Source organism: Lynx rufus, unplaced genomic scaffold (assembly GCF_022079265.1).
Source record: "Lynx rufus isolate CCGP_SWC_20201006 ecotype Redwood Valley unplaced genomic scaffold, mLynRuf1.p SCAF_32, whole genome shotgun sequence".
NCBI classification, from domain to species: Eukaryota; Metazoa; Chordata; class Mammalia; order Carnivora; family Felidae; genus Lynx; species Lynx rufus.
Window position 1 is genome coordinate 4,378,049 of NW_025814848.1, and position 24,111 is coordinate 4,402,159.

General features: G+C 52.7%; 1 protein-coding gene across 1 annotated transcript in view; it reads left to right on the top strand.

The window, feature by feature from the left end:
* The window catches only part of AFDN (afadin, adherens junction formation factor), a 105,552-nt gene extending 81,441 nt beyond the window's left edge, over positions 1 to 24,111 (top strand). The window contains 10 exon segments of the mRNA XM_047093170.1: positions 775 to 969; positions 1,614 to 1,705; positions 2,023 to 2,208; positions 4,958 to 5,211; positions 5,213 to 5,255; positions 5,257 to 5,931; positions 14,552 to 14,665; positions 17,485 to 17,773; positions 20,984 to 21,068; positions 22,086 to 24,111. Coding sequence (XP_046949126.1) covers positions 775 to 969; positions 1,614 to 1,705; positions 2,023 to 2,208; positions 4,958 to 5,211; positions 5,213 to 5,255; positions 5,257 to 5,931; positions 14,552 to 14,665; positions 17,485 to 17,773; positions 20,984 to 21,068; positions 22,086 to 22,239 — 2,087 coding nt within the window. The 3' untranslated portion in view covers positions 22,240 to 24,111.

Here is a 24,111-nt window from a genome sequence, read left to right on the forward strand (position 1 = left end):
GGCTTTCTTAAAGGATCAGTTCAGAAATCACAGGAGAAAACCCATTAGGACTCACATCGTCTCTTAAATCATTATATACTTTGCATTTACCATGCTCACTGTGTGCAGCTGCCAGGTCTGGCCTCGATCGAGCTCTCTTCTCCACTGGCCAGTGATCTGGGAGCCTCCCAGGCCAGCACCTGCCTGAGGTCGACCTAAGGGTCACACACACACACAAGAAAGCTTCTGAGAACCCAGACCCATCGTTCACTGAAACGAACAAACCGCGTCTTGACAAAACCATGTGTTGTAGCAGAGGCCTTCGTTACTTTTTTCCTGACACGATGCCAGGCTGCTGCCTGATGTCATAGCTTACAGCCGCTTCCAAGAGGCAAACCCAACCGTGAGTTACAGGTCAGAGGGAAGCTGTTCGAGCAGAGAACATGCCGGGGCGACCATGCAGGGAGACGAGGCCAGAAGTAGAGCTCACCCCCGGGGTTGACAGAGTTCGCGTGTGTTTTAGAAAGTGTGTTTTAGAAAGAGGGGAGTGTGTTTGGTGGACTTTGAGAAAATCGGCTTTGAAAGAGCACCTTTCCCATCAATAATAGCTAAATGTCACTTTTAAGCTTCTCTAGAAAGATTTGATTCCTAGACTAAAAGCTACCTTATTCCTTCACCTAAGAAGAAGGTCTTTTGAAATTTTAAATATTTGTAGGTTCATCTTTCTTGAAGACTAGGGTATTTAAAATAAAATCTTGAACAATTGAAGAGACCCTGAGTGCACTCTGACTTCAGTTTCAGACCGTCGTGGCTCAGGTAAACCCCGACCAAAGAGCGAAGGTTTCGAGCTCTATAACAATTCAGCTCAAAACGGGTCACCCGAGAGCCCTCAGCTGCCTTGGGCAGAATACAGCGAACCGAAGAAGCTCCCTGGCGATGACAGGCTGATGAAGAACCGGGCTGACCACCGCTCCAGCCCCAACGTGGCAAGTAAGAGGGACCGCTGTGGCCATTCCTTCCCTGGCCTTTGAGCTAGCTCTTGTCCAGATACACGCACGGTCACGGCCAGAAAAGGCCGGGGGGGTGGGCACCCTGTGCTTTCTTAGTTATCAGAACGACATTGCCTGCGTATGCTGGCTGAGATGTGTTTTTCATGAGAGATACCCCAAGCACTGTCCTTCCGACAGGTAATAAGAACGAAGTTCGAAAACGTTTGATTGCCCTGATGCTCTAGGGCAGTACGTTGACCACGTCCGCGGCAGGGGATGGTGAACGTTTTATGCTTTTAAGGGGTTGTTAACAAGAAGGAGGCTCAGTGGAAGGGTAATGCAACACTCACGAGGTTTGCAAAGCCTGAAATACTGACTGACTGTCCCGTTGCCGGGAGGGTTTGCCGGCCGCCAGTCTGTAGGTAATACTTTCTGGCCCTGGGCTCTGATTATTCGAGAGAGGGGAGTGGGTATGAGGAGCCCTGATGTCTCCCGTGCCCCAGTTTTCGTCTCTGTGCTGACTCCTCACCGGCCGTTGGAAGATGCCCGGCACGTGCTCACCACCCGTAAAGGACGTTAAGTGACGATGTGTCGAGTTGTCCTCCCAGGAGTCACCTTTCTTTTCCCTGCCTCTTTCCAACGCAGATCAGCCCCCCAGTCCCGGAGGGAAAAGCGCGTACGCCCCTGGAGCAGCCGCTAAGATCACGTCCGTCTCCACCGGAAACCTCTGCACTGAGGTCTGAGAGAGGAGGGAACCGTTCTCGCTGTGATGAACACCTAGATTATCTCGTGACGCTCACGCTGTGTAGATTAGCATTGTTTGTAATCCCTGAGTACTGCTTTTTTTGTTTTTAATAGAATAGGTAAATTAGCTTTAAATTGATAAGTCAGGGCAAAATGAAATGTTTTTCATTATTCCTAGTAGAGGACCACTTTTAATTCTTAACACAGGTTTAAAAATACACAGAAACCACATTTTAAAACAGAATATTGGAAATTAAATGAGTCCGTGTACAAATTGCCAAAAGCCCGCTTTCTTCTTCACGTTTTACAGGAGCAGACCCCTCCACCTCGACCTGAGGCCTACCCCATCCCCACCCAGACGTACACCAGGGAGTACTTCACCTTCCCGGCCTCCAGGTCCCAGGACCGCGTGGCTCCCCCTCAGAACCAGTGGCCCAGTTACGAGGAGAAGCCGCACGTGCACACAGATGGTCATCAGTCCGGCCCCGCGATGCAGGTCAGAGAGGAGGCCACGGACATCCGCGCCCTCAAAGAGAATTGGTTTGGCAGGGTGGAGTCTGAATGATTTCTGAGCTACGGCCGACGTGCTCTGTAGGACAGTGCTGTCCTACATGGTCTCCCGGGTAACTGAGGAAGAGGGGACGGGAGGCAATACTAAATGTGAAAAGGAATTCTTTGTTCTCTGGAAGTTCGATTCACAAAGTGTTAGTAATAGTGCACCCTAATGACAGTTTGTGAGGTGGGATCACGGGCTCCAGGGCTGAGAAACGAGCGGTGTGTGTTTTTTCTTACTTACACCAGAAGCCGTCCCAAGCGCTGGGACGCAGGCGTAACCGGGGTCCCTACCCGTGACCCTAACGATGCGATGGGGAAGCGAGGCAGAGGAAGTAAACACGGGGTAGTAGGTCCTGCTAGGGATGTGGGTCCCCGCCGAGCGACTGGCGCCTGGGCTCCCGCGGTCCGTTACCGCTCTCTGAGGGAAGAGCGTTTCAGACAGGGGAGGAGGCCCGGGTGGGCTGCTGAGCGGGAGCCGGGGGGTGGGGCGCGTCACAGGCCTTTGCAGCCTGGAACCACGTGGAAGGGCTCAAGTGACGGGAAGATGAAGGGTTCAGGTTCTATCCAAGCTAGTAGAGAAGGGGCCGTCAGGGCGGTGGAGCTGGGGAACGTCATCAGATGTGTCTTGTGTTCAGAAAGAGAACTTTGCACCGTGGGAGCCTGGGAGAAGTCAGATGTATGCTTAAAAATAGGTATGGTCTGGGATGTGTGACGACGCCGGGCCTGGGTAGCGTGTTCCGGCTGTGCTGCTCTAGAGACTGGGGGCTGAGGGTGGGACTGGGCTGAGCCGAGGAGGGTGGGAGAGCAGAAGAGGGGTCACAGTCACAGTCACGGGAGGCAGCACGGACAGCGAGGAAGAGCCTCGTGTCCTGAGGTCCACGGCTCCGTCCTGTCCCGTTACCCGAGAAGCCCAGTCTCTTCGAGAGTATCGGACACCCCCCGCCGGCTTGACCAGCGGGCTAGAGCGGGCTGCGAGAGAGGATTTCTCCAGATTTCTCTTGCACAGTGAATGCTCGTGTGCCTTGCTCCCTCCCCAGGGAAGACCCGCTTCCCATATGTCGAGAGAATCCACACGTGTCTCCTGTCTTACGGGAATAGCATTTAATAAGCCTCCACATTCATGTTCGTGGTGCACGTCCGCTTCTGCCCCACACGTGGGTAACGGGCACCTAGAAGAGGAGGCCAGGAAACCGGGACGTCCGGGTGTGGGAGGGTCGCTTACTTGGATCGTGAAATGACCGAGCATAAGAGTAGGACTTGCCAGGGGTGCACGGAGAGGTGGAGCAGGTGTGCACCGGGAGCTAGAACGATGTCCTCGAGGAGAGCGGTGGCCTGAGCCGGGAGGACCGGGAGCCGGGTCCCGCGGTGCCGCGGAGGAGGCGTGAACTCCACAAGTGTATGCTTTCGGAGGATCTGTTCCACACGTAGGGCATTTCTTGCTACGGTGGACTCTCAAATGATGTGGGTCTGGACTGTTCATGTCCACTTCTACGCACGTTTTCTCAGCATGGTGCTCTGTCTTTTCTCATCCTTGTGGTTTTTGTCTTTTCTGTGGTTTGTTGGAAGAATGCAGTAAGTACATAAGGAAACAGACTGTGTGCTGGTCGACTCTTCATGTCACGGGAAAGGCTTCCAGTCGGCGGTAGGCTGTTAGTAGTTCAGTTTCTGGGGGAGTCAAAAGTTGTATGTGGATTTTTGACTACCCAGGGTTCAGTGCGCCTGTCCCCTGCCTTGTTCGAGTTGAGGGCCAGCTACCTTTTTGTGCCCTGTAGACTGTCCAGCGATCAAGAAACTTTCTGTGTCTGTAGTAAAGCTATAGCAAGATATTGGCAGTAAATGTTACATTTCTCTATAAGGCTACTGTGTTTTCAAGTGATACTTCATTTTTTTCTTGGCTTATTTTTTAAGGAAAGGGAAACAGTTTACCTTCCAGGTTTACATCTTCAATTTTTACACATTAACAGAACAGGAAAAAATGTTTGACATCCTAGTGAGTCATTTCTGTCACTTTAAACTACTTTTAGACATGCCGTTTTTCAGACATGAGCCTCTTAGCCCTTTGAAACAGTGTATTCGTTTCATCTCTGACACACACGCATACACGTTCATGTTCAGCGACCGATGGCACTGTGTTCTATACTTTGCTTTCTAAGACTGGAACAGACAGGCTCGGATTCATGGCTTGTCCTGGCCTGTGCACAGGTCTGTCAGCCCGTCAGCCCTGGGACCATGGCTCAGATAGTAAAGATTTGAGAACTACTACTCTTACTTCGAACCTTACGACGGAGAAGTAAATTTTGCTGCTCTTCGCGTAGTTAGACTGAACACATTCCTCCTCGCGAAGTCCGTCGCGTGGGAAACCACAGCGGAGATGTGTGCACGCGGCCGTACAAGAGGGGGGAAGGGCGCCGTCCGTAAAGCACCTGCGTTTCTGTGCGCTGCGCCGCCTCCTTTTCACAGTGATGCGGAGAAGGAAGTACGGCCCTTCCCTTTTTGTAACTGGAGAAGCGCTGACCCCCCCACATCGTGCACCCCGCACCGCCAGAGACCTGGGCGGTCTCCGCCTCTGTGTGCCACTCGCTAAACAATTGCCCTAAAATGTTTTCTCCCTCAAGGTACGATATTTGTGAGTTTTTAGTAATTTTTTCCAAGTGGCCGAAAGATAACGGTTTTCCGTGTTCTTCCTCTAGCGCGTCACCCGCTCCCAGGAGGAGCTCCGGGAGGATAAAGCTTACCCACTCGAGCGGCATCGGCTGGAGGCGGTGCTGGATCGCAAGTCCGACAGCGACGTGTGGATCCAGCCGAGCTCCTCGGTGGGCTCCAGCACGTCCAGCCAGGAGCACCTGGACCCCTGCTCCAAGTCGGGCACCCCCGCCTCCACGCTGACCAAGAGCGGCCCCGGGCGCTGGAAGACGCCAGCCTCCGCGCAGCCCCTGCCGGCGGCCCCCCCCGCCCGCGCAGACAGACCTGCCCCCGCCGCCCCCGCCGCCCCCCCGCGCACTACGCCGGAGACTTCGACGGGATCCCCGCGGACCTGCCCCTCCCGCCCCCTCCCAGCGGCCAGGCGGCGGCGGAGCGGAGGAAACGGGAGGAGCAGCAGCGCTGGTACGAGAAGGAGAAGGCCCGCCTGGAGGAGGAGCGGGACAGGAAGCGCCGGGAGCAGGAGCGGAAGCTGGGCCAGATGCGCTCCCAGGCCCTGAACCCGGCCGCGTTCTCCCCAGTGACCGTCGCGCACACGAAGCCGGAGAAACCTTCCACGCTCCAGAGGCCCCAGGACACGGTCATCCGGGAGCTGCAGCCCCAGCAGCAGCCACGCACCATCGAGCGCCGAGACTTGCAGTACATCACGGTCAGCAAAGAGGAGCTGTCCTCGGGGGACAGCCTGTCCCCCGACCCCTGGAAGCGGGACGCCAGGGAGAAGCTGGAGAAGCAGCAGCAAATGCACATCGTGGACATGCTGAGCAGGGAGATCCGGGAGCTCCAGAGCAAGCCCGAGCGCAGCGCCGAGGACAGCGACCGCCTGCGCAAGCTCATGCTGGAGTGGCAGTTCCAGAAGAGACTGCAGGAGTCCAAGCAGAAGGACGAGGACGACGAGGAGGAGGAGGACGACGACGTGGACACCATGCTGATCATGCAGCGCCTCGAGGCTGAGCGGAGAGCAAGGGTAAAGGGGAAAAGTGCTGTGGGCGCGCGTTTCTGTGCTACCTGCCCCGAGCGCGTGGCGCTCCCGGCCCGGGGCCCTGGAGGGTTGAGGGGGGCCCCTGGCCTGTAGCCTGTCGCTCCGTCTCCCGCACGACCAGCCGGGCTGGGGGGCGTGTTCTCTGCAAAGGGCTCACTGCCATCCAAGTGGAACTTTGCCGTTCAAGTCGGCAGACTCCCATTTGTCCTTCTCGTTAGCGCTTCAGTTGAGAAAACAAGCTCGTAACCGCTACTTTGTTCGGAGCCAGTTGAAGGCCTCCCCAGGGGTCGGCAGGATTTTTTCTTAAACGGCCAGATAGTCAGACATCTTAGGCTTTGTGGGCCGTACACGGTCTTCACGGCACCGCTCTGCTGTTGCACGACGGAAGCCGCCTTGGCCGCGGCGCAAACGGGGAGAACCGTGGGCCAGGGCACCCTTCACGAACGGGGGCAGGACACCTGCCCAGCCCAGGTCGTGATGGTCGGCACTGGACGGTGGGTGACGGAGGGGACTGTTGAGAGTTCCAGGGTTGCGGTTCTCGTAGCCTTGCCAGCAGGACACTCCGCGCACTGGCTGTACGCGGTGAAGCAGGTACTTAGGAAACTAAACCGTTCTGTTTCAGCGGGAGTATAGACACCGAGAACTTAGGGTTTTAATTTAATTTCTCCATAGGACGAAAGTAATTTCTGCTTTTCGCATCAAACAAAGGAAGGAAAGGTCGTGTTAGTTTCGTGCGCTAGATTGTTAAAGTGCCACATTGAAGACTCCATTACCCTATCAGAACGGAGAGGCATTTGCCGGTATTAATCTGCAGACGGTGCTGTGGACCACATGGTAGGAGGTCTCACACAGGGCAGCTTTCTGGGAAGAGACGGCCGAGACCACGTCCTCTGGATTTTGTTTCTAATTGCCACTTTTACTTAATGCTGTCTGCCAGACATCTAAACAAGTAACTGTTACGTCAGATGTTTGAATGTTTCCACATCAGGACACAGAGTGACCTTAGATAGTGACCAGTCCACACAGCCGACTCTGACCCCTTTTCAGGTTTGCCTCGTGAGTTTTGTCCTGAAACGTTTCGCACACTTCTTATTACACGCTTCTTGTCAGCAAAGGGGATGTGGGACTTTACCCAACATCCAGCTGAACGAACACCCAAATGTCAAGTCACCAGTAATAAACTCCTGAAAAACAACTGTATTTACCCTCAGTGCTACTTTATTTCAAAGCGCATCCGGTTAACGATGCATTACTTGAGCATAAGAATTCTCAGCACAGCGCTGACCCTGGGATCAGGACCCTGGTGTCCACCGTGTCCACCGTGTCCTGGCTGAGTGCTCCGTGCAGGGTCCCCTCCCTGTCCTTGGCCAGTGCCACTAGAGGCAGGGCGTGTGCCCCTGGCCCAACTCTCCCGTCCCCGGGACACAAGAAAACAGCGATGTTTACTGCAGTTCATACTGAACCAAAAGCCGACGTCTATGGTAAATAGGTAGACGTTGTTAACATTTATTGTTATAACTGTATCCCCCCCCCCGCCCCGTAGTGAAAAGTTAGCAACTGCATTGTAGTATTTCTCTAATTATTCTTAGCTGTGAATTTTTATTAAAGGCCTGTCAGGTTTTCCAAATAGTTCACAGTGACCATTTCAAAGCCTCATAGCGTGAACTATGACATTTGGAAAGTTTCTTACAATTTTAGTGAAAAGTGTCTCCGTGTTCATCATTAATCAAATTTAAGGTGAATATCTTAGTCCTCAAGTAACAGCTCAGAGGAATTTTAAAGTCCCTTCCGTGTATCATAATAACGAAACTCAAGTGTTTAATGCTGTGTGGACATTTTCCTGTTTGTGGGTGCCTGAAGTCCACGCATAGTTTTCGCTGTGCTCCCCGGGCCGTCCTCCAACGCAGGTGACGCGCGGGAGCAGCGAGCACGTGGGGTGGAATACGGTCTAAACTTGACTTTTTTTCACACTTCATCTTTCTTTTTGTTTCCTTCTCTGTTACTGCAGCAGACTGGTCTGCCAGCAATCTCTGTTCTAGATTTGGTATGTTCTCATTTCTTTCCCTTTGGTACTTTTTTCCTGTCTTGATTTTCTTTTTTTCTGTTAGTGGTGGTGGTTTGTGTTCCTAGTAGACACAGCTCCTTGGGGCGTCCTAGCGCAGGCGTGTAGTTGCGGGATCGAGAAGCATGCCTTTCCGTGTGTTTAGATTTAGTTACTCTTTGCTTTCCTCCGTTAATTTTAAGTGTTACTGTTTGTTTATGGCTTTGACCTTTTCTCGGTTTTAGTCACAAAATTGATTCTGTGTATTTTTACGTAGAGTCACAAACATGCGAGCAAACGAAAGAACCTGCAACAAATAACCTATTTCATTTTTGTTACCCTGGTGATAGATTTTGAATAACCGACTACTAGAAACTCAACTGAATTGGTATTCACGTTGTTTTGCCAATTAAGATGTAACTGGCATCTGTCTGTTGGCAGAAAAAGAGAGCTTTTTGGTAAATGTCACTCCGTTTTCTTTAATAATTTCGCATGGACTTCAGTTTGCTTCACCAGCCATATCGTCTGCCGAAACATACCTGACATCCCATTCTGTTGTCAGTTCAGGGTTTTTGTTTGTTTCATGTTTTATTTTTGAGGGGGAGTGCAAGCTGCGGGGGTGGGGGGAGGCGGACAGAGGATCGGAAGCGGGCTCCACACAGTCAGCGCACAGCCCAGCGCGGGGCTCGAACTCCCGAACCGTGAGATTGTGACCTGAGCCGAAGTCGGGCACTCAACCAACTGTGCCCCTCGATTCAGTGTGTTTGGTATCCACGTTCGGGAGATTCAGTCGACCGTTTAGTGTCCATGGTGCTCCAGGGCCATTATCAGTGTCACCGGCCACGAGTTCTGCGCCGGCTGAAACGTTCCTAATAACTTGAGGTCATTTTTTGTTAGTCACTTTTTAAACGAACAAGGACGGGATCCGACAGTACTTTTAAAACGTCCTGAATCTCCGTTTGACTTCAATGGCCTCTTCATCAAATGACAGCCCCTCCCCCGTTTTTAGCTCAACAGTGTGGTGGCACGACCGCTGTGCAGAGAAGCCCCTCCCAGAAGCATTTCCCGCCTCGATAACCAAAGAGCATATTTGTTTTAGCGTTACCTCCCCCCCCCCACCATGAGACAAAGACAAAATGTGGATGTTTTCTCCGTACTTCTTTGTATGGCAACATGCACCTGTGGTGGGGCGGTCGGAAGATACCGGCTAGAGCAGATTCTTCGTTTGAGATGCTCATGTTACATCCTCTCTGGGCATCCATTGCCCACCAGCTACTGTCCCGAGGCCCTGGCTGGTAGAGATTTTCCAGCTCTGTAGGCCTAGCGAGACTCTTCTGTGCAGATTATGTGACAGATAGACAATACTTAGGGATGAAGGAGGACACGAGGATTTGTGTTTTGAAGACACAGTTCAGAGTTCTTCTTTCTTTAAAAGGTAGTTTTTTTTACCTCTATTGACCTCAACCCCCACATCTCTGAGCATTTCTTAGCCTCATTTCCCGGCAAACATGACCGTTCTTACAGCGGTGTCCTTAGGTAGAGTCCTTCGGTCAGAATTGGCAGCTTGTCTACAGGGAGGTGCCTCTGCCAGGCGCCCGTCCTCTTGCCGGGACAGGGGGCGGCCCAAGTGCCAGCAGAGTGTAGGGACAGCGCCCCGCGTGGCTGTGATGGTGTCTCCTGGGTACGACCCTGGGATGAATGGGGCAGGTGCTCTGTCGGGAGCAGCCCACAGTCTCCATGAGCTTGGGGGGCCACCTCACCGGCTCTGCTCTCCCTCTGGATTTGTAGTGGTCGGCACCCCAACCAGCCCGGGCCCCCACGCCCCTGCCTCCAGACCCCGGGAACTGGAGAAGCCAGCGACACCCGCGTTTGCGTTTCTAGCCCAGGACTTGCCCTGGCCCACACTTCCGCCTGCAGTCAGACAAGACTTTTCAAAGCTCAGCATGTTCGGAAACTGTCCCCCCCCCCCCCAACATGCTCCTTGTCTACCTTCAGCCTTCCGCATTTCAGCTGATTCTTTTAATTGCTTAGTCTAAAAGCCTTAGTTACCGTAACCCTCTTTTTCTCTCCATCAAGAAACTGTTTTTACTTCTCAGAATCTGACCACCTCGACACCCACATTGGCCTGAGCCACTGCTGTCCCCACCTGGCTCAGTGCAGGGGACTCCCTTGCTTCTGCGTTTGTTCCCTGTGTCACAGTCTGTTCTCAACACAGCAACTAGGGTGATCCTGTTAAAAAAAAAAAAAAAAAAAAAGTCACATCTCAGGAGTCTTCAGAACCCTGTCATTTAGAGAAACGTCCTGGGTCTTCCCATGGCCACGAAGTGCTGGTGTTCCGTCCATGCCTCTGTGCGCCTGCTGTGTGGAGTTGGGCAGATGTCAGCCTCCGCCGTAGCCGCACCCGGCTCCACTCAAGTTTGCAGGGAGGGACGGGCTGTGTGACCGGGCCTCCGTTGCCGTAGGTTGCCAGACAGTTACACACACTTCCCCCGGGGGAACCTGTGACGGAGGCAGAGCAGACGAGGCGGCACGCCCAGTAGTGACAAGTCACGCAGTGTCGCAAAGAGTGAGAGTCAAGGTTCTTACCGGAATTTTCTGAGTTTATATTTATTTCATATCGTGCTGCACAACAGTGCCTCCTGCTCATGAAACTCCTGCCAGGAGCTATCTTCCAACTAGAAATTGACGTGACCTGACAGTCTCTCAGTTGCCTGGTCTCAGGCTTTGTCCTGTTACCGTCTTAGCGGTTCGTCTCTTGGCTCTGAGGACCCGACAGCTCAAGGGGAAGACTTCCTCCCCTTGGGGTGGTACCAGCCGAGTGACGCTGTCACCGATTTCAGCATCTCTACTGCTGACCTCATGGGAAGACCCAGGCCAGGTCCGCCCTCGTAGGCCGCTTTCCTGTCTGGTCTTCGTGTGGGACTGGAGGAATTGGCATACGAGGGGCTGAGCCGAAAGCAAGGTCATAAAAACCTCAAGCAAGAGTCAGTAGGAAACCCAGCCGAGAGCTGCACCTGCAGAGAGACCCTGCCTGCTCCCCCGGAGTCCCCCGCCTCGTGAGCGGGGTCTGGCTCCGAGGCTGGTGTCCAAGCCTGCCTTCAGGGAGGGTCAGTTTGACTCCAGGAAGTAGGAGGAGAATATGCTCGAATGAAAGCCAGCTTGTTGGCATGTTGGAGTAGAACACAGACTCGTGTGGTTGCAAGATAGTTGCTTCGAGAGAGCTCCCGATGTACGTGGTAGGCCGTGTGCAGCCATGCAGCCCCACGCAGGCTCACCTGTCCCTGCAAAGCCAGAGCGTTTCAGCAGCCAAGCCGCACGCGTTACAGCTGCCGATAAAATTGTCACTGTCCTTACATTGAACGGGCGGGGTCATGGGCTGTGCCCAGGGAAGAGACTTGTACACCAAGTGCCCGGGGTCGTGGGGATGGCTTTCCCCATGAAGAAACACAAAGCAGACTTCCTCTCCCGCATGGGGCTCGTGGGCTGAACCCGAGTCGGGTGCCTGAGCCCGGTAGCAGTAAACGGCCTGCATGTGGGGGTCCTTCACTGCGGGGCATTAACATTTTTTAGGGTATTGTTGATGGGTGGGAACATAGGCAGATGACGCTTGCCTGTTGCCTTAAGGGTGACCTTGATAGGCTTCCGGTCCTGTCTCCAGCGAGGATCCCAAAAGCGAAAGGACACCTTGACCCTGATTTGTATTCAGATATCACAACAAGATCGTCTCCCTTAATGGAGTTTTTACTGTACATTAAAGACACGAGTGGGGCGCCTGGGTGGCGCAGTCGGTTAAGCGTCCGACTTCAGCCAGGTCACAATCCCGCGGTCCGTGAGTTCGAGCCCCGCGTCAGGCTCTGGGCTGATGGCTCAGAGCCTGGAGCCTGTTTCCGATTCTGTGTCTCCCTCTCTCTCTGCCCCTCCCCAATTCATGCTCTGTCTCTCTCTGTCCCAAAAATAAATAAAAACGTTGGGAAAAAAAAAAAAAAAAAAAAAGACACGAGTTAGTGTCTTCTGTGGCATAAAGTTATAAACACACATTCTGTGGATCACAGTGTAACTGTTTTCTTTTTTTAATCTGAAGATGAGGGGAGGACCGCCAGCGTAGCGAGAACCAGCCAGGCTGGTGACAGTGGCTTCTGAGACCACGCCTTAGTTCTCGGCTGAGAGTGGCTGTGGTTCGGGCTGATGGCTGCTGTAAGAACTGCGGCTGCTTCTATCTAGGCCTGTTCCCCCGAACGTAGCTTCCTGCAGGTGGCTTCCATAGCAGCCCACCCTTCATTCTCTGCGTGTAAAACACTGAGCCCGTGTCCTCTTCGTCTCACCCCAGGTTGACACAATCTGTCCTTGCAGCTCAGCCTGTGTTAAATGTGTGGCTTAGGTTGAAATGCCCTTTACCAGGCACTGAACGCAAGTAGACCACACAGCACAGCGTACCATTTTGAGCTAATTTGGAGTAAGTTTAGAGGCTAGGTTATCATTCCTGTCATTAACGCTTTTGGGGGAGGAGGGTCGGGCAAAGCAGCATCTGTATGAAGAATGAAAAGCCTTGTTTTGGAAGTGAAAAGACTGGAAGCAGCTTGCCAGGCAGTGGGCAGAAACTGCCTCTGTCGCGACAGCACGGATGGGTTCGTCGGTAACAGTAAAAAGAGGAGCTGGGGACCTTAACACCGGAGAAGGTTCCTCGCCGACCCCATCCAGATGTAGAAGAATGAAGGTTTTGAAGAGAAGGTGCCTGCTGTAGATTTGCTAGGTAGCATTCTGTACCTGTAATTATGAGAATTGCAGCTGTGCCCGTTCCTGAAAATGGTGCTTCTCCTCAGCGTGGAGGACCCAGCGGGCCATTTTAGCGTGTTCTGTTGTCCTTGCTCAGACCTGTTTTTAATTGCGTCTGGCAGGTGAAGCACGACGAGGGAGTCTGTGCGGAACGCTAACGTGCTTTTACGCCCTTCCATGTAGCGTATTTAATACCAGCTTCTAGCTTATCTGGTTATTTTTATTTGGGTGCCGTTTCTCACACTTCGGACCGATGAGTGTAAATTGGTTGACGCACTGGTGCTGCGGGCCATGGACCCTGCCGTGGTGGGGGGAGCTCCCCGGTGGAGGCCAGCCCTGCGCGACCCCGGGGGGCCGGGAGCCCTCACAGTTCTGCCTTGTTTCTTGGGCTCGGAATCCGTAGCCTGTGCTCCCGCTCTGAGCCCCTCACAGCCAACATCCCAACATCTCCCCTGGGCTTATGCCTAGATTTGAACTAAACGGGAAATTAAGTAAATTTGTCTTCTTGAGGAGCGGGTTTTTTTTTTCTAAGATGTTTTAATATTGTTTGCTGACCTGAAAAAGCCTAACGATGCCAAGTTAATTTGTTCCTTTCCCATCGGCTGCAGTGTTTATTCCACAGAAATAAGGCAGGAGTGAAGCTGTTAAGGTTTTTGTTTTAAAAAAAAATACAAATACAATTCAAATCCCGTTTCTGTTTTTGCTGTGAACGGTTTCTACAGTAAGCAGTAATTCCGTAAATACTGAAACACACCACGAGCAATTTTACTTAAGGGGAGTCCTTCACGGGCTTTAACAATGAAACTAGATGGCGTTGGGTTACGTTCTAATTTTTAAAATTTTGAATCAACTCCTCTTGACGGCTGGAGGCACATTTCTTGGGTGCTACCGCAGACCAGCTCTGGAACAGAAAGGAAATACTTGGAGAAGCAAGCTTTCAAAGTTGCCGTTATCTGGGGCCGTAACAAAAGGGCGTTTTCCTCTGTTCTGGTCAAATGTACGTTTAATCCAAGGATCCTTTTAGAAAAGATATTCTCAACCTGTGGCACATAGAGGAATTTGACTCTATGCTATTTCGGGGAGCGGGCGGTAGGTTTCCAGACACAAGAATTATTCAGAGACCGGCCAATTGACTTGGCTGAGAGGTTGTAGCAGAAGAGAGGTGAAGTGAGGTCCCTTGCGAATACAGGCTCAGATTCTTTGGCTCAAGACTTTGGGGTGTCCCTGGGCTGAGAAGGAATTCTTGGAGTCCAGGATGGGGTCTGGAGAAAGCCGATGGCCAAGGGTCAGTGGGCCAGGGGCTTGGCCCACGGTCCCGGTATCCCTCTGGGGTTGTGTGCTGGCACGTGGGACCCGCCCCAGGGACCTGAGGTCTGTGTGCCCCAGCCCACAAGCATGCAGACCGGAGGGAAGGAGGATGGGGGGGAGACGATGGCCAAGTGCACCCCGTAGTTGCGTAACTGGAGGGTCCGTGTGTCACGGGAGTGTGGTTTACGTGAGCTGGCTACAGTCCTGCTTGTTCACAGTGTGGATGTATGAAACACATTCCTTCTTGGAGCAGTTCGTGGAACTGTGGGGACAGTGCTGTTAGGCAGCTTAATTTTGAAACGTAGAGCTGTGAAATGTGTACGTTTTGCCGTCTTCCCACGGTGATCTAACCGGGTATTTTGTATCTGACGTCGTGTGTGTGTGTGTGTGTGTGTGTGTGTGTCTGCTTGTGCCAGTGTGTGCTCTCTGCGCCTCGTGCTGCTGGAGCGTGCAGGGCAGAGGTTAAAGTCCCTGCGTTGTTAGTTACAGGACGAGGAGCGGCGGCGGCAGCGGCAGCTGGACGACATGCGCAGGCGGGAAGCGGAGGACCGCGCCAGGCAGGAGGAGGAGAGGACGAAGCGAGACGCCGAAGACAAGGTCATGGTCCTGTAGGGGCGGCTAGAGGCTTCCCGGCTTAGCCTGAACCCGATGGATGGGCTGGGGCAGAGGGGCAGACGCTGCACGCATCCTAACGCGTGCGAGACACAACGGGGCCTGGACCCCTCCTTTGTTGTCGGACCGGAGACTGGAGCCCGGCCCGGCCCGCCCGCCTCTGCTCCGGACGGTGTCCACGTCCTCCCACCTGAGTCCTGTCTCTCTCCCGCTTCTGAACTCGTAGGCCTGTTGGGGTGGCCGAGCCTTCTCCTGGCCGGTCCGCTCCCTCGGGGCCCTGCCCTTTCCTGGACGTGGCCCCGCCTGGTGGGGTGAGGGTGGTGCTTGTGCGGCTGTGCGGTCGGAGCTCGGGCGGTGAAGCACCAGGGACGTAGACGGTGTGTTCGCCCCACGCATTTCAAGTAGGTTCCTTACGGAAAGTACTCCATTCTGGTTGGCGGTCAGCAGGTCAGATAGCTTACAAAAAAGCGTGATACGAGGAAAATTCAACTAGAATGTGATCTAATATCCCGAGTTGTTATTTTGGTTCCACATGTGGATTCTTTTTATGGAAGTAATCTTTTACGTGAATTTCAAAATGACAACGGATTGGGTCCATCCTGAGAACCGGGACCGCAGTGTGTGCGCAGCTGGCCCTGAGCAGGGCACCCGTGGCGGGGGTGGGGGAGCCTGTCCGCTCTGACGCTTCCCTTCTGTGAAGGCGGGGGCCGTGGGTGCCACAGCTGCTGGTGGGGAGTTTTCGTTCCTGATTCCTCCTTTGACAGTCTGGTGAGCCGCACTAATGAAGCTCCTCCTCCCCCGAAAGAGAGAGCTTTTAGGAAACCTTGTGTAGTGATACGATCCGTCTGGATGTGTAACTAGTGAAGAGCTCGATTGGCAGAAACGATGTGACTCATCTAGACGAAAGTAGAATAATAAGGCTAGGACACATACCTGTGTGAAAAGTAGCGGTCTCTGCATCTTCTAGACCCTCACGGTTCCTTGGCATCATCCTGTGACCTTCAGCGGCTGTGTCCACATAGCTTCTGCAGTCTCGGAAGCGGCCTCTGCTAGTGGGGCCGGGTGCCCCGGTGTCTTTCACTTGTGTCGGGAGAAGTCCCGGTCAGAATCAGTTCTCCGCAACGTGAGCCCCTAGACTTGTCAGTGCAGGGGTGTGTTGTGGCCCGCACCCCCCTCGGGGCCCGTGTGCGGGAGGCCTGCCCGCGCCCTGTGCTCAGGCCCTCCGCTCCCGGCCTCTTCCAGCGTGAGCCCTCACAGCTCACCGCTATGTCATGTAACGCTTGGGTCTCACTCCGTAACTGCTTCTAGAGTTGAGTGGTCACTAAAAAGCTGGATGAGCTGTTTTTTTATCCGCAGCATCCACAATTGAGGGGCTGGCTTTGTTACAGAAGAACGTGCCACTCGTTAGTCGGCTGGGCCACCTGTCCGGTCACGTCACTGTATCTGCTCTTAGTGTAACTAAAGGGATACTTTGGTCTCCTGCTAAAATGTCGTCAGGTGGCTGTTGTTCATGTCACACTAAAGGCCGCAGGGCTCATTCTGGATTTGATTCCCCAGCCTAATAAGCAGACCCTTTTTTTATGTTAGAAAACAAGGTAAAAGATGTCTCAACACAGAGTAAGAAGATAAAGTGAGAAATTGGGTCCAGTGCCAAGACGAGGCTGGCTGGCACCTGACCACGAAAGGGGAAGCGTGAGTGCCGTGGTCACCGTGTGTGGGGCTGGGAGGGCTGGGGGGCGGGGAGCAGACCGCAGACATAAGCACACACCTCCCGGCGGGGACCAGAAGCCTGTACCCGAATGCCAGCAAGGTCCCTGAGATTAGTTGTGTGTTTTGGGTTGAGTGGACTTCAAACCCGTTGGCTGCACTCTGCAGCCTGCACGGCATCTAGGCGGACGCAGAGCTTCCAGTTTGACCTCACATCCCTCTCTTCCATCCACTTTTCCATGTGTTCTGGAACCTGTCAATCTTTAACCCAACTGTGCTGTGACCTTTTTTAATGTTAAAATAATTTTAACGCTGTCAACTGTAGTTTGTGCAGATGTATGTCAGAAAAAAATGTACAGTATGTGTCAAAATATATTTGAATATCGTGTTGCTGTTGCTCTTAATGCCTGGCTCTCTCATTTTCTGTCTGCCAGGGAGTTTAAGGTTTGAACTGTAAATTAAGAACTGCCGAAAGCATACCTCTATCTGTTAGATTGTCGCCCTGGGAAAATGAGTAATGTTTTATGGTTTCTGTTCACTTCTCTGAATAACTGGAAATAAACCAGGTGACTTCATCTTCCTTCTGGTAGAGGAAGGGCTGCTCTCTGGACCCTGGGGCTCGGTGAGGCAGCGCGCGCGCAAGGCGGCTGTTCTTGAGGGCGCCGGCTGTAGAAAGCCAGCTAGAGCCTGTTTTTGGTTTGGTTTTGTCTTTAAACCCAGCAGTGAAGAGGTAAGTTAACATCCTACAAGAACAGAAGGAGAGAGACAGGAGCAGCCGAGAATTAGAGAGAGGCCTGGAGGGATAACTGAACGGGGACAGTGGTGTAGGATTGGAAGCTGGAGCTTGAAGGTGCCTGAGCGTCCGTCCGTCCATGCTTTGGAGCGGTTTCACGTCAGATAATTCCACAGTAGCCTGAGTGTGTCCATGCTTCCGGATGGATCTGCCTGTCCTGTCCTAGAACGTTCTGTCGAAACTCTCCTATCCCCTGGATTCGCAAGGGTGTGCAGACGGGGTCAGAGGGTGACGCGTCCTTTTGCACCCTGGGAAGGCCCCCTCCTGACTCTGACCTTTGCGCTTTTGTGTGTTCCGCCCGCAGAGGCGACAGGAAGAAGGTTATTACAGCCGCCTGGAAGCCGAGAGGCGCAGACAGCACGCGGAGGCCGAGCGCAGGCTGCTGGAGCCGGAGGAGCCGGGCCTGGGCAGACCGCCGCTGCCGCGGGGCTACGAGCCCCCGGCCCCGTCCTCCCCGGCGGCCGCTCCTCCTCCCCCACCTCAGCGGACCGCCTCCTCCCTGCAGGCCCCGGCCCTGTCCCCAGACTCCCTGTACACCGCCAGGCTCGTTGCGTACCACGAGGAGGAGGAGGAGGAGGACTGCAGTCTGGCAGGTCAGGACAAGCTCTCCCACACCGGCGAGTCCCGGGGCCGCCTTCCTCCCGCCGCCCCTGCGCCACGGCCGCCCCCCCGCCGGCCGCGCCCGGCCTCCGACGGCCTCTTTCTCTCCGGCTGCCTGCAGCCCCCCTCGGCCGCTGCCCACGGTGCTGCTCCCGGAGCAGGCCGGCCCCCTCCTCCCCCTCCAAAGCCACCGGGCTCCCACCACCCCCGCCACTCGAAAGGTAGAGGTAAAGCGTGGGGTCATGGGGTCACCAGTCAAGCCCCCTGTGTCTTCCTTCGTGGTTGGAGTGGGGACTGCGCGGCCCCTGTGGTGGGGGCCGCCCCAATCAGCACTCGCTCCGGCCTCTTGATCTCGCTTGCTCACTAGTCTCTGCCTCCGGGTGTGTCCGCCCTGCACGGCTGTGGCCTGTAGGGTCCCAGTCCTTCTCCCCCGGTCACCAAGTACTGTTTCAGCCTTCGTTCTCTGCCTATTCTGACAACTCTTACACTTACTTGAACAAGTACTTTCTTCCACACTTTTTGGTGTCTAAAGATAAGATCCTCTCAGCCGTAGTGTCACGGTCACACGCACACTAAGTTTTGTTCTTTAACATGAGCAACACTTCTCTGTTCTCAGTTACCTGCCCCAGTAGTTCCCCTACCGAGCTGGGTCATAACGATGGCTCCTGCTTTCCGTGGTAGTCTGGTGGCCTAGTCAGTGCCACGCTGCGCGGATGGCCCTGCTGTCACGCGAGCTGCCTCGCGCCAGGGGCAGGGAACCCAGTCCTTGTGAAATCACTCCTCCCTCTAACTGGTTTCTCCTTCCCGCTCTGTGACATTCTCTGCCATCGCGGCACTAGCCAGACCTCAACAGGCACACGGCCACCTTGAGTTAACATGTCCCGTGACGTCACTGCCCAGTGTGACAGTGGTCCTGTCTGTGCCGGGACCGGAAGGCCACCGCAGGCGCATCTGCAGTGACCAGTGTCCAAGACAGCACTGCAGGGATATTTAAGATATAACCGAAAATCGTAAGGATTCAGACCCGACTTTCGTCTTACTATCTAAACTTGCTCAGATCTAGTGCTTTTCATGAGCACGAGGGCTTCCAGACCCTCGTGGTGTGATACGCAGGACTCACGATTCCAAAAGAAGTCGGAAAGTCGGAAACGTGCATAATGGTGGCTCTTCCGGAACAAGTGGGCTTGGCCAGGGTCTTGCCTCCTGTCTGCGCCAGTGCTCTGGTGCCCCTGGAAGGCTCGGCATGATATTCAGGCTGGGCCGCCCAGAAGCCAAAGTTAGATCTTTATAAAACTTCTGTTTTCGGCATCTAGAAAGTAGGACCTCAAAGACGTTTGTGGGATAATAGTCACTTTTGAAGGGAGATGCCATCAGTCTCCTTGCACATTACACACTGAACTTTAGATATTTTGTGTCCCGACACGAACAGATGAGGTTCGGTGACGCGGTGTTGTGGCGAGGCGGTCACTCGAGACCACTTTGGCTTTCACCCACGAGCTAACACTTAATTTATTTCGCATCTGAAACGCCACGTAGGAGGTTCTGTCCCACACCTGCCGGCTCGTGCCTCTTTGAAGACTTCCTTCGTAAAGTACAAAGCTGTCTGCACCACATGCAGGGTGCTTGTGACCTCCCTGCCTCTCCCTCACATGGCCGTGCCCTGGGCTCAGCTCACTTTTCTGTCGTGAGCACTCTGGGAAGGACACAGACTTGGTTTCTTCCACTGGGCCCTGGGGGGAACAGAATCGGGCTATGCATTGGAGTAAGTAACATCCCGTTCCAGCATAGCAATATATTGAAAAATGTGGTTTAACTGGAGCTTTTTGAGAACTATTTGAAGTGTGCAGGATTCATATATATAGTCTCCTGAAAGTAATGTTCTGATTAACTTTGAAAATTTTGAAGAATTTTTACCAGTGGAAGAAGCAAGTGTCATTCTTAAAACAAAGCTCAAAAGATATGTCTTCTAAAACAAAACTTAGAGTTAAAATTGAAAAAATTCTATTCTGCAGATAATTAATGTGAAGATCCACTCTGGGTTATCTGAGGTTACGGATTCAGTCTGTCTCATCTTTTGAGTCTTTGTGGAGGATGACTTTGCATACGGTGACCACAGGGAACCTTGCTGAGGGACAGGAGAGGTGCTGTGCTGAGACGTGACTGCACGCGTCCGCACAGCGTGTCCTGTCCTACAGAAAAGAAGCAAAAATTGATTTTTGTGCAACCTGTCTAAAAAGGATGATTTTAATGTTGAAATACTGTAATAACTTTGCCGTTTATTTAATCGGACACGCAATGCTGTCAGCGTTGGCTGAATATTTTGAGTATTGTGCTCCGGCTTGTATCCCCATAAGCCAAAGGTTCTTCAAACGTGACATTTCTTTTTGCTGGTGTGATAATAGAGTACTGATATAATGCATTGTGATTTTAACACACCTTTCAATATGATACTGGGATGCATTTAAAAGTTCTCTCTGCATCATTTCTTGACCTTCAACATCCCCGTGGAGTAGATAAGGTGGCGGTGCTATTCCCGGACTGATGTTGTCGGTCACCTCAGTGGCTGGGCCAGGCTCAGAGCCAGGGACCCAGGCCGAGTGTCCCGCGGGCTTGCTCACTCAGTACACGGTGCTGCCTCGGGGAGTATTTTGAGTGAGTTTGTACCTGCAGCATTTATATCAAACACGAGGGGTTTTGGTGGCTCATTTGTTTTCAAAGTGTCAATAATTACAGCCATTTATGTAGGAAAAAATCCATTAGCTGTCCTGAAAAGAGACCCTTCAGTCACATGGTTACTGGCTAGGTTACATTCGCTCTCCTTTGTTTTGTAAGGAAGCTCCTCCCATCAGGACTGTCTGACCCCCCCGCCCCCCCGCCCCCCGTCAGGACTGTCCTGTGTGACTCCCTCCCCCCCGAAGCTCATCTTCTGAGCTCATGGCGACTGCATCTTGCCTGGTTTGAGCTTTGTGGCACTGCCACCTAAGACCTGTGCCGTCACAGCGCCTGTCGGGGCAGTGATGGATTTCGCAGGCCGCTGAGCGAAGCCGGCTGCAGACCAAGGCATCTTTGGTCTCGTTTGAAGAACCTTGTGCTTTCACTCAGTAAAGACCTCCTCTTCTTCTGTGGGCCCCGCATCTCGATGATGATAAGGTTTTGGGAAGTATGCGGGCACTTTAACTTTGACTTTTTCTTTTATGGAAAAGGACCAAACTCTTCCGTGGGATCTTCCGGGGCAGTGATCGGTGCCCGTGACGGCTCCCGGGACCCGAGAGAGAGGCTGGCGAAAAGGTATTGACAGCTGTGAACAGCTGCATGGAAGGATCGCTGCCTTCCTCACACCGTTCTCGTATGAGGCTGGATCGCAAGTTTAGAGACTTGATCACCTCAGGCGTCCCTCATTGTACACAAGTGTGTGAGCCTGCTGGCTGCTTCATTTCACGTTGCTCACAGAATTCTGTTTCAGACACTGGTGTATGTACCCGACTTCCTAGTCTAGAACTTCCTAGACCTTCAGAAGCAGCGGATGTGCTGCTGCTTGCTTCCACCCGCGAAGCCAGGAGGCACGAATAGGCTTAGTGTCTCCACCGAGCGCTCTCACCCGGGTGGTAGAAACAAATTGGCCCAGACAGTTCTTAAAGCTCTGAAATGGAACTGATGGAGAAAATCTTCAGCGTCTTCCTGTAACTTGGTGTTAAGTTAGGTATCCTGATGCCTCTTGGGTACATGTGGGGCTCGTTAAAATTATGTGCTTTTAAACTGCCCTCTTTAGATCAACTCGGTTATTAAGAACCCCCTGCCTGCTTAGGGGCGCCTGGGTGGCGCAGTCGGTTAAGCGTCCGACTTCAGCCAGGTCACGATCTCGCGGTCCGTGAGTTCGAGCCCCGCGTCGGGCTCTGGGCTGATGGCTCAGAGCCTGGAGCCTGCTTCCGATTCTGTGTCTCCCTCTCTCTCTGCCCCTCCCCCGTTCATGCTCTGTCTCTCTCTGTCCCCAAAAAATAAATAAACGTTGAAAAAAAAAAAAAGAACCCCCTGCCTGCTAAAACTGAAGTTACCAGTGTTTTGAGAGTTGGATGTGTCGGGAGAAAGTTAGTATTTTAGGCAGGAGGGCATTCTGCCCCTTTTTTTACACAGGTCTGAATACAACCCCAGTGATTGTATTTATAGGAAGGGTCTTGGCTGGTTTAACAGAGAATGAGTCTCCCTCAGGAAAGATTGAACTGAATTGCCCGCTATGTAAAGTTACCTAATTGTTGACAAGTTATTTCCATCTTGACCAGTGATGTCTTACGTTTCCCTCTGATGCAGCCATGATGCAGATTTACCTGGAAATTCCGGAGCCCCTGAGAACTTGACATTCAAAGAGCGCCAGCGGCTGTTCTCACAAGGTCAAGATGTGTCCAATAAAGTGAAAGCCTCTCGTAAATTAACAGAACTGGAAAACGAACTGAACACAAAGTGAGACCAGGAAATGGCACCCGTGCTCAGCCCAGCGTCCTCCCGGTGCGGCTTTGGAGGATGGTCGGGGGAGAGAAGGAGGCGGCGGCATTTCCGAGTCACAGAAGGGCTGTTTGGAAGATGGGTGGGATTTAGAGGTGGTCCCAGTCCAAGAAGCCCTTTTGTTTTACCAGGAGATTATCATTTATACGATGTACACACTGTCTAATTTCTTAATTATCTGACTCACCCGAAGATACGTTTTTTGTTGCTTTTTCTAGAGTCCAAGCTGGAAAGGGGGAGCGTGCAGCGCAGGCGAGGGCAGTGGGGTGTCTCCCCCGCTGTCCCCAGGGGTGCCGAGAGGCCACGTCCGTCCCGTGTCACAGACTGGACTGTAGGGATGGGACGGGGAGTAGCCTGAACCCCCAGACCTTGTTTGCACTATTCCGTAGTAACTGCAGATGTCCCGGAGGAGGGTGGGCACGGAGGACACGCCCGGCGCGTTGAGTCCAGAGCTCTCGTGGGCCGGGCTCGCTAGTCTTGTCTGTGCAGTCAGGATGCGGTTCGGACCCACACCTCCTGGGAGGGAGGTGATGCCCATCGGAGACCCTGCCCCTCTCCTTCCATACGGGGACAGCCCTCCCAGTACATTCTAAATAGTTGATTTTAAAAAATTCTCCAAGAAGAAAATTTTGAGGATTTAAGCTTAGGATACTTTATTTTTATAAACGTCAGATTATCGTTAGGCTAATAAATCATTGGTGATTTTGAAGATGGCAATGACGTTAGGAAGTTAATATTTCAAATATTCAGGGGAATCTGTAAAAGAGCATCTGTTTAGCTGGGCAGTGTCGATGTGGGTAGAAACACAGATATTGGAGAGGGATGGGGGGGGGCAGGGGTCAGTAGTGACCTTTGAGCACAACTATTGCTCAGAAATTTTAAATGCAGAGAAGAAAGAGTGACATCCATGTCCTGTCTGGGAAAGAAGGGCCAGTGACATGGCATCTGCGATTTAAATACTGTAAGAGTGACTTGTGAGGCAGTTGAAAGTATTTTTTTTTCCACATCTGATAGTTACTGAACTTTCATTTGATGAGTTACTGTGACCAGTGTCCTTTCTTTAGCTGTGAACATGTGGCCGATACAGACACGGATCTCACTCTGGTTTCTACTGTGTGATGTGAAAATGGTAAATTACGTGGGGATTATGAGCAAAGCTTCTATTTGACAAGGCCCTGCTGTGGGATCCTGAGGATTTTTCTGCACCAGATTGTTCTTACAAAATGCGTATGTTAGAAAAACGTGCACGCTTTCAAACAGAAGAGGGAGGAGAGCCTTTTTAGCCTTAGAAATCACTTTAATAGGCGCTGTATGATAAATCATTGAAACGCGAGTGTAAATATTTTTCACGTCTATCAGGGTTCTTATCTGGAAGTGTGCTGTCACCGCTGCCCTCGTTTAAGAGAGTAACCTGGTCTACGTGTTTATGAAGGATGTGCTTGCTTTAGAGCTCTAGGAGAAGCGGGCCCCTCCCGGAGAGCTCGACAACACTGGCCGCCTCACAGGGACAAAATCCACACTTGCTGTCATGGAGCAGACGCAGCGGGGTCACTGTTCCGTTAATCTGTAGAAAGAACAAACACGCCTAAGTACACGCACATACATGTAAATACTTACATGCAGGGGCGTGTGTGTGTGTGTGTGTGCGCGTATGTGTGTGTGTGTGGTTGTAAACCTGGAAACGGGTGGGTTTGGCCGCCCGTGGGTGACGAGGTCATGACTGTGCGTCACTGTGGAAACACCAGAACTGCTGTACTTCCCATTTCTACTGTAGCTCATTTGCAATCTATTTTTAATAAACTTTGTATGTATTTGAGCGGATCTGTTGTTGTAA